At 40.3% G+C, this 13,153-nt stretch overlaps 1 protein-coding gene across 5 annotated transcripts in view; it reads left to right on the forward strand.

Moving 5' to 3' along the window:
* The window catches only part of RBM33 (RNA binding motif protein 33), a 97,761-nt gene that overhangs the window by 27,166 nt on the left and 57,442 nt on the right, over positions 1 to 13,153 (forward strand). For 3 of the 5 annotated variants that reach the window (XM_062568823.1, XM_062568826.1, XM_062568827.1), the window contains 2 exons: positions 5,448 to 5,656; positions 7,525 to 7,831. In XM_062568823.1, coding sequence (XP_062424807.1) covers positions 5,448 to 5,656; positions 7,525 to 7,831 — 516 coding nt within the window. The remainder of the gene's footprint in view (positions 1 to 5,447; positions 5,657 to 7,524; positions 7,832 to 13,153) is intronic. The other 2 variants (XM_062568824.1, XM_062568825.1) reach the window with 2 other exon arrangements.

Consider the following 13,153-nt stretch of genomic DNA (forward strand, 5'->3'; position numbering starts at 1 on the left):
TTTTTGAAGACTCAAGATATGCAAGAGGTAGGTGAATTGGTAGTGAAGGCAACTTTTCAGATACTGTTAGCTAATTGCTGGATGCCACCGGGAGAAGGAAATATCTTTTGATGATATTGATAGGTTTTGCCATGCTGTAGGAATGTGAATTCTTGATGCAGGATTGCTGCAAGATAGAAGCCTCTCTTCAAGCAGGAAATGCTCCGAGGTGGAAATTTAAGTGTCTGTGTAGCCTGAACTTGGTAGCTGGGTGCTTCTGCCTTCTTTCCAGAAAATAGTGTCTTTTGGACAGCAGGACATTTTGAAATTACATTCCCAGAGCAGCTTGCTTGGTTGCCAGAACTCATCCTGATGAAATTTTCTTCTTACCTTAAATGCTTTGCCTTGCCGTGCTAAAGATGTTACTTCTGAGGAATCTTCTCTGAGTTGCATATCCAAATAATTCTTTAGGATTTAACTTCAAGGAGTTTGAGGTTTTATTATGCATGAAAAACCGAGAAGCCTCAGTTCTAGAGTAAAGGTGCTGTGGCTATGAGGACCTGCTGGTAAGCAGCAGGGATCAGCTGCTGAGACTGGGCTGATCTTTTCCGATAGTATTTATGTCAAATAGCCCCCGTCATGCTGTGAGTGAGACAACCTCAGTGCCTGATTTTTGGGTCAAGAGCTTTCTCATCCGTTGTCTGTATTTAGCAAATAGCTTTTCTTGCAGTTTCAGGCGAAGTGTATGTTAAAGGCCTTTTATAACGTTGTTTTCAATAATTAGGAATTGATCCTGGTTTGAATGAAACTGGAGGAACCCTCTGGAGGCCTCAGACAAAGTAATCTATATGGGCTAGGAATATTTTGGCTGAGAATGTGAAAACACATTCTGAAAGTGTTTTCCACCATAAAACCATATTGGTACGCATCCCTGACTTACATATACAAAAAGATACTAATGGCTTTACAGAACAATATCCTTTAAAAATCAGAGTGCACTGGAATAAATAAATCCTTGCATGTAACTGCAAGGTAAATGGCATTTGCATGCATTTTCATATATCTAGATTTACACTGTAGTTTTATGTAAAACAAGGTCATCCAATGAAGAGAGAACCTGTGGTGGAGCTTGACTGTTAAGGCAGTAATGATTAGAATTAGACTTACTTTTATGGGTGACTTGTGATGTAGCTGTGAGATGTAAGTAAAGTGAGATGTAAATATGGGTGAATTTATAGACTAACAGCTTTTTTTTTTTTTTTAACCTTTGGCAAAAGAACAAACTTGCTCTTGTGAAATGCTTTCTGTTCCTGCTGCTTCTGTGTGTTAATTTGTTGATAAAGAGACCAAATAACTGATTACCTGGTGGGAAGTTAAACAGCGAAAAGATATGAATAACTCGCCTGTAAGTGTCTGCTTGCTTTTGAGCTTATAGAGCAAATTTTAAAACCGAATGGAACTGGTTTAAAAATGAAAGTTCATTGCAGAGCTACATCTCCTGACTTTAAAATCTGAACATAGTTGCAAAAACACTTAAAGAGGAATTAACATTTCAGTTGAAGTTACAAACGTAATTTCTATCCTGTCACATTTTGGTGACCTTTTGTGACAGCTTGTCTCTATTGGAGGAGTGCAGTCTTTCTTGCTGATTAAAGATGTCATTTGAAACCATTTTATTACCAGGGGTAGTGAAATTAGTCTTGACACTTAGAGACACTAGAAAAATAATTGCTGATTCACTGTATTAACTCTGCGTGTGTGTGTGTGTGTGTGTGTGCACACGCGCAGTGCAGTTGAGATTAGGATGAATGTATGCTCCTAAAAATGTGGAGTATTCTCGTGACTATAGCTGAGACCTTTGCTAAGCATTTACTTATCCAAGATGACATAGTAGCTCTGAAATTTAAAGGAGAGGTATTGTGGGAAGACTGTGCAGTTGATTTCTAGAGATAGGAAATTATCATCTTTGTGAAATATGTAATCTTTTTCATTATACTTCATTGAACTCTTCGTTGAGTTTGAATTGTGGATGTGTTTACCTGTTAAGGAGCCTAAAGAAGAAAAATGACTTTGCTTGACATACTTACAGAGAGAATATTTTAGTTTGAATGATCAAAGAAAAATGCACTTACAAAAAGCTGCTTGCAAAGTGATGAGTGATTATTACATGCAGTAGTACTTTTGGAACATTACTATTTGCTGTGATAACTAGCAGCTGAGACTTTAGGCAAAACTAGAAAATTAAAATGAATGTTTTGCTGCTACCCTGTTGTACTTCGTGCAGAAGTGCGTAGTACAATCAGATTACAAGTCTGGGAGAGAGAAAAAAAAACCCATCATTTGCTGTCGCATTCAATTAGGCTGCATACATATGTGTTCATATATATAATTCTGTAATTTTTTTTTTAATATGACAGTTCTGGAATGTGGACTGTTTAAACTGCAAATCTGTGCGTTTTCCAGGATAATAAGGCCTCCAGGATTCTCAAACCTGGGAGCTGAGGTGCCCATGCCCTGGGGGAGCCTCCTGAGGCAGAGGCAGCCGCACAGACCTGCGCTGGGGCTGGGGTAGGTCTGCGGTGGCCCAGCACTGCCTCCCAGCGCGCCTCGGCCAGGAGGGCACGGCCACATCCAGCCTGGCTCAGCCGGCTTCTGGCATAGGGCACCCAAGCTCGTAACCAGGGAGAAGTGGTGGGATTTACCACGTGAATCTCCTGAGTTACTCATAGTTTTTATGTATACAGAGGAAGCAATGTTAAGTGTTTTTGGTATTCATAGGGAATGAGTTTGGTTTACCGTGTGAGTCTTTATTTTTCACCCTGTCTCTAAGGGTCTGAACTTGCAGTTTTCTGTTTAAGTATAATTCTTCACAGGTAGGACCTCATTGCCTTCGGTGATGGGGAAGTAGGCTTGATGTGTTAACATAATATTGCATTCCTTATTTTCTTTTTGAAAATAATCTGATATTTTTAATGTACTTCTGTGGTCACAGGCACTCTATGTCTGTAATGATGCTTGCTATAATGAATACACGAGGAATTTCTTTTGGATGTTTTTTCGAAAACCAAAGTTGGGTACTACTTTACTGTTTTGGCTGAAAATCTGAATCTGTGTGCTGTACCTATAACACAGCCTTTAAAGGTTTGAGAATTTTTGTGAGGAGCAGGAAAGCAATTTATTACCTTTCATTTAAAGGGAGTGAAATGTGCCTAACATTTCAAAGATCCTTAGAAAGGACTTCAACCAGGATGTTTTTATCCCTTTGCCAAGCTTAATCAGTGTAGCTCTATGAAATCATTTCGTTTGGTGCAGCCCCTTCTTCTAGAGTCACTTCTACTTGATGTCCTTCAAATGCACTAAAGACGTTGAGACTTAGACATCATCATGCCTTGTAGGAGGCCTAGCTCTATTCCCAGATTATTAACAATTGCTTTCTTCCCCCATGACTTCTAATCCATTTAGAAGGAGGTAGCATCTTACCCTCTTGAATCTGTGGTAGGTACTTGATGCCATGAGTGAACTTTACTTTCCAACATTCCTTGCTGAGTTCAGGATTGTAGTGTGGAAGATGGCAGAGAATATGCCCTGTCTGTCCTATTCTGGAAAAAACTTTCCAACTAGCATTAGGCTCAGAATTAGATTTTGAAAGAATTTGGAAACCCTCTGGTTAAATGTGGTTTCTAGTTTGCAACATAATGATAAGTGTGCAAGGCAGGGAGAGACCCTGCTCCCTCAGTGAGTGGGAGCTAGTAGTCGTTCCCTTTCTGAAAGACCGACTAAAAGCCTGCAGTAGCCTCTTCACGCTTACGAGCTTGTGATGAAGAAGCTGAAGTTGCTTGAGGTGAGGACAGGATTGAAGTCAGAGCTTTAAATTAAACCAGCTTTTTACCCTGAGAGATAAAGGTGGGAAAAGGTAGTTGTTTTAGTGACCTTTCTTTCTTTTGATTACTTTGCATGTGAGAACATTTATCTTAATTTTCCTCGGAAATCCAGGGCGTGCACTTGTAGTAGTGCTCTAAGACTTTGGGGAGTGCAATTCCTTGCTGTTTCTTGACCTTTCCTTGTGTAGCCTGACTGTCTTGGGCTCTGCAGATCTCCCCAGGCACGTGCTCAGGCAAAGGTAGTGTTTCATAAGAATATCTGACGTGATCGTAAATTAAAGTTTGATGCCACTAAATTCCAGTGTTGGAGAGGAGAGAGAAAAGGAGGTAGGGAAACCTGGGTTTTTATCACTAGCCTACAGAAATATGGCAAGTCATTAGGTTTTAGGCCATCTAGGGTAGTCGAGAGGTTCTAAACTTTTTTCACTCAAAAAGCCTCTGACTTCTGCAGGCATTGATAACATCTGATAACTGGCACACGCAAATCTGCCATCTTTGCAGCCCAAGCCCATCATGCAGACAGCACCTACAGCCAAGCAAGAGCAGCTGCTGGCATGGGAATCTGCTCTTCTCACCCTTGTGGGTACTTCAGGCAGCTCTCAACTTCAAAAATTAATTGAGTTTACCGAAAAAGATATTTAAAGTGATGGTTTAAATATTTGGCTATTATGCTCCCAGCGAAGTCTTACGATTTTCTGATTGCTTCAGATGGGTATTCTTGATGGAGGACATGTAGCTAGGTGGAGACATTGTATCAATGTCTCAAGCTGCCTGAAGAATGTGGTGAGATACAAAGTACTTTTAGCCATTACTTGTATTATTAGCAGTAAAACTGATTTGTCCTGAGAAGTGGTCTGTGCATCCAGTATCCTTTCACACTAACACTTTTCTTAATGAACACATGAAATTCTTGTGCCAAATACCATTTATGTGCATTCAGAGTGTATGTATATGTTTTTTTTTTTGTAGACGAATTTTGTCTACAGTTAACGCAACGTTTGGTTTCAGAAATAACAGCGGCTATGTCTTTGTGCACAGCCAGGTGCTTGGTTGCGTGTGTGGATTAAAGTTTATCCCCTTTAAATAGTTGAAACCTGGTCAGTGTCACTGCTGGTACTGCCACTTTTTATTTCCTGTAGGTTTTTTTGTAGGCTTTATCTCTATTCACAGGTAATTTGATTACCTGGATCACCTACTGTATAATTATTTTTTTATATGTTATCAGAACTGTCGCAGTTTTTAACCAAATTGGGCAGTTGTTGTTGAGGATTGTGAAAGGAGCCTCAGTCTCACCCACAGCAAGTGTAAGGGAACTTTCGATAGCAGAAATAGCCCTTTTTGTTCACGTTTGTTTCATTCAGCTGCCACCTTTTGCCCGTGCAACAGACACAAATATCAGTATGTTTTTCCCTTTTGTAGGTGTCTAATGAAATGGTAACATGCCACCTAAAGGAGGTCAAAGCGCATGCAAATATTTATGTTAGTTGCAGTGATGCTTCTGTAGTTCTAGTGATGCCTTTCGTGGTCTTTTTTTGTGTCTTTGAACGTGAAGCTAAAATATCTCCTCCTTCTCTCTGTTTTTACCAGAACTCTCTGCAGAAGCCAAAGCAGCATTACTTGAATTTGAAGAAAGAGAAAGGCAACTTAAGCAGGGGCGATACGGCTCGAGGAGAGGAGGGCGAAGAGGGGGCTCGGTGATGTGCCATGGGATGGGCGAACAAAGGCGAGACAACAACGAGAGGGGACGAATGAAGGATCACAGGCCTGCGCTGCTGCCCAGCCAGCCGGCCTCCATGGTACCTTTTCATCCTCTTCTTTGTTTGAGGGTACTTTCAGGAAATCGGGGAAAAATGCTTTCCGAGTTGTGAATCTTTAAGAATCTTCTCCCTTGCCTCTGTTAAGAATTGAAATCAGTTGTGGGGGGGAACCTCTCAACTGTGAAGATTGGAAGAAATTCCAGTATAAATTTCTTGTGCTTTCAGGGCAAGGGGGGGGGGCTCTGTGGAACATGGTGATTGAAAAAAAAACTGTGATTAGTCTTGTTAGCGACCTCGACTTGAGGAATCTCAAAGTATACAGATGAAAAGTGGATTTTGATTCGTATGCATAATCAGGCATATTGCTGCTTTGCATCAGCATGGAGCAGTAGGTTAATTCCTCTGTTGAAGTCCTCTACGTGTGACATGTAGACATGTTTGTCCCCCGTTACTAATAGTAATTTAGTTGAAAGAAATGTGATTCTGCAGAACGATTTTTTTTATCAAACTAAAATTTTTGCCAATACTGTTTTTCTAGCGTACTACTCTGGAGGCAGATAAAAACGGAGGGAAATAACCACCACTAGATAAATCAGTTTCTGCTCTAGCCATGCTAGATTTCAGATGAAATGCATCTTTGCTCCTTCTCCCATGCCAAATCCCTCATTTGTGTCACAAACTTTAAGTTATTTTTTTCTGAAAAATAAACCCAGTAGGTGTTTGATCAAGAGGTAGCCCACTTTTTGTTTGTTTGGTTTACTATCTATCTTAATGTAGCACAGCTGGAACGGTAGCACAAAGCTCATGTATGTCTTTGCAGGACAAGGTCATTGGTGTTAAACAAAAGGGATTTTTTCAACAGCAGTAACTTTAGGTGCCAGTTGATAGCAGGAATCAATGGACTGCTCCCTGCTTGAGAGCTGTGCAGCAGATTATTTCCTGCTTTTAAAGGTGAAGGTGGAATCACATTTTTTTTCCTTGTATCCATACAATCTTTGCTATTTATTTTGGTTTAAAGTGCTGTTGAAACCATGTCTGTGCTCATCACAGTGTTGTCTTGTTCATACTTTGTAGCTGCCTAGCTTTCATGCACTTGGCTGCTGAAAAAACAGGCCGCATCTTAGTTGCTAAAAGGTTGCCTGCTTCGGACTCTTCTTGCATTAACATTGGAGAGTAGCAGGACTAGGGTTCAAGACTGATCTTTAGTATCAGTGAGTGCAGAAGCAGAGGAGTGTCTCTGAAGAGAAATCTGAGGCCTCTTTTATTTCTAGTGGGTTTTGGCTAGTTATGTTTAGGAAAGTTATTTAAGAAGAGACTTCCTTTTGTGTTTTGAAAAATAGCTTTGAAAGTATCTTTTAAGTAGCTTAATGCTCCTCCCTCCCTTCCAGCAGTATGGCTAAGTGGGCTGCACAAATCTCATCTGAAGAATCTAGATTCATCTGTGAATATATGTGTATACGACTTTTCATGCTACTGTTGCCTCAGAGAGGCTCCTCTATACATGAGGGAAAAGCTAGCGGACTTTTGCTGGTATTGAGGGCTGATCTTCCTCGTGTTCAGCGTGAATGCCTTATTGCAGTTGATGGCAGTCTGCAGTGACACGTACTGAGGGCTTTGGAGATGTTCAGTTCAGGCATCCTACGTGCTGCTGCTGGCTGGTAGCAGGTTCTGCCTCTTCCTTGCTCTTTGCCTCCCTCTCCCTCACATTAATGCCTTCAATTACTCCTTTGCTGCTTGTGCTGATTGTTCTTAACAATTCTAATGGATTTGATGATAGGGAAAAGACATTTTTCTGTTAAAATTTGGTCCTAATTGTTTTTCAAAGGTGGCTTGTTTTTGTGCCACTTTATTTATTGGTACATTTGAACTGTAAAGCATATTGACTTTATTCTTTTGTCTGACTTTAGACTCATTCACAGAGGTTAATTCCACCACACCAGCAACCTGTTAGGAGTCTGTTCCAGCAGCAGCAGCCGCAACAACAGCAACAACAACAACAGCAGCAGCAGCAGCAGCAGCAACAGCAGCAACAGTTACAATCTCTGCTTCCTTTACAGCATCAGCATCATTCTTCCCCTCCTCCAGGGCTACATATGCCCCCTCAGATAGAAACCCCTAGAATAATGATGACTCCACCGCCAGTGACACCTCAGCAACCGAAGAACATACACATAAACCCACATTTCAAGGGGACAGTAGTGACGCCTGTACAAGGTGAGCTTTCTGAATGCCTTCCCAGTCATTGGAGTGTGACTCATCTCTTTCTGTGCCAAGGATGCAGCAATTTTTATTTATCACTTAATGGGCTTGCGATTCAGGCTGATATTCTTTTCCTTAAAACAAATATTTTGCTCCAAGTAAGACATGATGTAGTTAGACTGTGGCCAGCAGAAATAGGATAAGCCTTTTCCACTTTATCATCTTGATTACTCTAATGTAAAACCTGCAAAAAGCAATAGAAGAGGAAATTGAAAAAAGGAATGTATTTTAAAAGCAGCAGATGTCAGTTTTCAAAACTGGGTAAGAACTGCAGTTAATTATTTCCCACATCGTTCTAGATTCTGCCAAGTATTCACAGAATGATCACCCACATATTTGTGTGAATATGCTAAAACAGTCTTTGAACTGCAATAGCTGTGTGCAAGGTACAAGCTGCTATCCTTGTTTGACAAGATACATGCCTTCAACTCTCCTTTCAACACCACAGTTACGATTATTTGATTCAGAAACTGAGAAGTATGCGCTTTTTCTGTGACTTACTTAATGAACCGCCCTTTGAGGTACACTTTTTAGGATAGCTGCCAGCAGAGCTGTTAACATTACTACTTACTTGTGAAGTGTGCGCTTCCTAAGAGGATAAAAAAAAAAAGATGTCTGTATAGGTCTGATTTGTGATTTTGTTTGGGACTAGATAAAGCAAAAAAAAGTATATGTATATATGTGTGGGAGGGGGTGTATAGAGGTACACATATATAGATAAATATTTACATGTGGGTGTTACATATTTTTTTCCCCTCAGATTAGCAGAACTCTAAGCCAGTGCTGTCTTTGCTTCGTTTATTTGCCCAATGAAAGGTGGGAATTTGGCAGAGTAGTCGATTGCCAGTTGAGACAGATCTGTTAGGCTTCTCACAGATGGCTTCACAGTAGCTGTTTCCTGGAGATTATTTCCCTTTTTCCTGTCTAATAAAATCAGTGCTTCCCACCAAATTATGCATCAGGACAGATTATCTGGAAGCACTCCAGAAGCTCCTTTACTCTTGGATATATGCCTTCTGTGCATTTTTCTAACACTTTCAAAGCAACAGTTCTGGGTACTTGTGAAAAACAAAAATTAATTTTAAAATTTTTTAGATGCCTCTCCTCCTGTTGATGTAGTCAACAAATCTCCTGCATCTAGGTGAACAAGTTGTCTCCTAATACTAGTAATGGTTGCTGGAGACTTCTGCTTTTGCCCAGTTTCGGAAATATACTAGTGTATCTTTTCTCTTTTGTATCACTGTTGTTTCTTCATCATGTCATCAAGTGTCTGCATACTTGTCTTGGTCTTGCCACAGCATCTCTGCTATGTTGAGCATGCCAAGGGCTTCTCTATTCCCAGCATAATCTTTTTACTGTCTTGATTCGCTGATGCTCCTTTTAACAGGGTTATTTACCTCTACATGGTAGAATATCTTCAGTAAAGATTTGTAATCTGTTTTTCAAAACCTCTATCTGCTGAGTTTGTGACCATTCACAGAAAATCACAGAATGGGTGGATTGGCAGGGATCTCTGCAGATCATCTAGTTCAGCTCCCCTGGTTACCTACAGCAGGCTGCCCTGGACTGTGCCCGGATGGCCTTTGAATATATCTCCAAGGATGGGGACTCCACAACCTCTCTGGGCAACCTCTGCCAGTGTTCAGTCACCTTCACAGTAAATTTTTTTCTATAGATTTGGACAGCACTTCCTGTGTTTCAGTTTGTGTTTCAGTTTGTGCTTGTTGCCTCTTGTCCTGGTACTGCGCATCACGGAAGAGAGTCTGAATCCATCTGCTTTCCACCCTCCTTTGAGATATTTGTGCACATTGATAAGATCTCCCCTCAGGCTTCTCTTCCCCAGGCTAAACAATCCCAGCTTTCTCAGCCTTTTCTCTTATGTGAGAGATGCTCTAGTCCCTTAATTACCTTAATGGCCATTCACTGGACTTGTTCTAGTAGCTCCATGTCTCTCTCATACAGGGAGCTGAAAATTAGATACAGCACTCCAGGTGTAGCCTCACTAGGTCTGAGTAGAGGGGAAGGATCATTCCTCTTGACCTGCAGGCGATGCTCTTCCTAATGCAGCCGAGGAGATCGTTGGTTGCCTTGGCCACAAGGACACGTTGGTGGCTCATGGTCAGCTTGGCTGCATTGCTACATCGGAGATAAACCTCCTGCTCAGTTTAATGCCTCTGCTTGAGGCAGAAACTGGCAGTTGACAACTATGTTTGACTTGCAGCAGCAGTTATTTCAGGGTAAGAGGAAGTATGAAAAAGGTTGGACAGACCTCGTGTTTTTGATGATGTTCTACTCCTTGGATGAGTCTATTTCCAGGCATATAAGGTGAATACAGACAGATAAGCGCCAAGTTCAGTGGGATTCTGTTGTTTGAAATGTGATGCCTAGAAGCTAAAATGCCATGTCTGGAAATGCACGATGTGCACACTTAGCTTCTGTTAATTTTAATGAAGTGCTGTCGTGTTTCCATGTAGGCTGACTGGGGCTTACTCCCCCCCCTATAATTCTATGGTAGATTGAACCCACATATTTTTTATTGTCTACATCAAGAACACTTGTTCTGACTCCAAATCCTGGAAATTTACTTTCTTAACATCCTTTGATTTGAGTTCACTTTTGATTGGATATCAATATCTCCTAAAATAATCTCGAATCTCCTGTAAATTGTCATGAAACTATCATTTGAATAAAGTAGTATGTTTAAGACTGCTGGCAACAATCTATTTTAGCCTCAAAGTGAGTTTGAAGTAGTCTTGAACGAGCTAATAATAGGATTGTTCATTTCTATCAGACGGATCTCTTCTCTTGGCCACTATCTCTTGTTTAGCCTTGAATTTTGGTTAAATAAAATTGGAGAGTTGCTTTCTGTCAAGTTGTCTTTATTTCAAATTTCCACACAAGTTTTTTTCAGTTTTCTGAAGTTTCTTAAATGAATAATAGACTCAATCCATCAAAGCCTCAGAAGTGGTTTTGTGAGCCTCTGTTCATTCCTCCTTCAGATAGTAGTTGGTGTTCAGTTGTTAGCCTCTTGCAGCATTTGAATCCCATGTCTTTTAAATTCTTGTTTGTCATACGGTTTTCTTTTGTGTTCCTTTCTGTGAATTAATTTTGAATTATAAATAATTTGGGGCTCAACACATGTCCAAATTGGAGTATGATGAATTTACAAATACAGTAGGACTGTACATAGGTGTACTATGATATACTAATTCACCAATTGTTTTAGGTATTGAGGGTTTTTCCCCCCCCCCTTAATATTTGTACCACAGATGACTATTTCAAGAATGTTTTAGATGCTGCCAGAATCGACATGAATTACCAGTGAACAGTTTGTGGCAGCTCAGTAGATTAGTGCACTATTTACCTTTTAAAAACTATTGAGTGTCTTGGGAAAAATTACATTACAGTTCTTCTAAATCATCAGTATGGGAATTGCTGCTTCATCTCTTCAAAGCCATGGTATTTACAGCCCAAAGCAATTTAATCCTCCTAAAATAGTGTCTATCAACATGCTGTGTATTATTTTTGAAACATACCTTTCAAAACTGGGGAAGATTTGACATCAGGAAGGTGAATGCCTCTCTGAGGCTTTTTTGCTGCTTTAGTAAGAGAGCCCAAGAATTGGAGGGAGGTTGAGTTTGCACTACCATCTTTCATGAGTATTAAATTCATTTGTCTAAAATATATATACATATATATATATAATATAAAAAATACGTGTGGATATATAGGCCACTGCCAGAGGCAGGATTCCAAAATAGACACACATGGGTTCTGTTCAGCTGACATTTCTCCACTTTCCACCTCATGCGATTTTTCTCAGTGCCTCTCTGACCTGCAATATCTGAACTATTTTAGTCCTAGCTATGTCAAGAGCACACTGTCAATTTTTCCAAGTGGTCATGGCTGTATGGTACTGGCAGACGTTTGTCAGAGGCTAAAATGAGGCCATTTGACTATTTTTTTTCATGTAAGCTGATGCAGAGTTTGTGTGCAGTCCTTGCAAGGCACAAGGTTGGTGCACTTTAGTTTACCACGTCAATCCATGAACCAGTAAACCACAAGCACTTTAAAAAAAGTGAATAGAAGCCACTTTGAAAATAAGTACTAATACATTAGTTCTTGTGCCTTAGTTGTCAAGGAAAAAAGGGATGTTTGAGAAATCTTAAACTCTGTGTTGGGGAGTGCGGCTCAGTAGATTAGATTGAAGGGAGTTCTTGGGCACATTTCTTAACGCCTTCCTGCTGTGAAATGTAATGCAGTAGCTGTTATATGAAAACTTAATATTAGACCCTGTGCAGGAAACAGGTTTCCTGTCACTTTCAGAAATACTCAAAATAAATTGGAGAAAAATATCCTAAGTAAAAGTGTTTTAGATAATGAAGAAACACATTTGATCCTGTTTAATTGAAATGCTTCACTTCATCTTTTCCAGCCCTTTCTTTTATGTTTTAACATTAAAGCATTTGTTAGAGTGTATCTTACACTTTTAATTATTTAGACAAAGAGAAGGAAAAAGCTTGCACTAAAGAATAGGAGCTCTGTCTTTACGCTTTGTCATATTGGGACTTCAAAAAAAGAAACTTTTGTCTCCAAGGAGATCCACCAGTGGCTACTTTGGGGAGGAGGGGGATGTTTTTCGTTTTTTGTAACGAGCCTCCTGGTATACAGTTATATTCATAAGTCGTCCATTCTGTTCCCTCTGAAATCTCAATTTTGGACAAGCTATTTTCACAAAGACCTGCTATCTCTAACTTTTCATGCTGTCTCTTTATGAAATAGCCATCTTTTATCTGAGACCAGCAGCTCTGTGATTACCTGCGGGGGTTGCAGTTACACATATCGTTGCAGTGGCATGGCCAGATTAAGAAGTTTATTTTCTTTTATTTGCCACTGCCTGCCTCATTTTGCCTTCCTATGGACCGTAATTTATACCAGATAGATCCTTTGGTGCCTGTGCCTGCCATGGAAAGTTAGTGGTGAGACTGGGGGATGCCTGGGAGAAGTTGAGGCACGAAGGTGAGAGGGCTCGTTAATCATGCACCTTTCAATGTGAGTGTGAGATTATCATTAGAATCTCTGCCAGCTTTGCCTAAGAGAAGTCTGTGGCCGAATGCATATTCGGCTTAGCCTTCCTGAAACAAGAAGCAATCTAATTCTGGAAAATGCAGAATTCAATTGTGGAAATGGCCTTAGAGAATCCAGACTGCCCTGTTGCATGCTGGAGGTGGTGGTGGGGAAATAGCTGCTTGCATTGTAGGAACTGTGCCATGTGAG

The sequence above is a fragment of the Rhea pennata genome, chromosome 2, assembly GCF_028389875.1.
Source record: "Rhea pennata isolate bPtePen1 chromosome 2, bPtePen1.pri, whole genome shotgun sequence".
In the NCBI taxonomy this organism is placed as follows: Eukaryota; Metazoa; Chordata; class Aves; order Rheiformes; family Rheidae; genus Rhea; species Rhea pennata.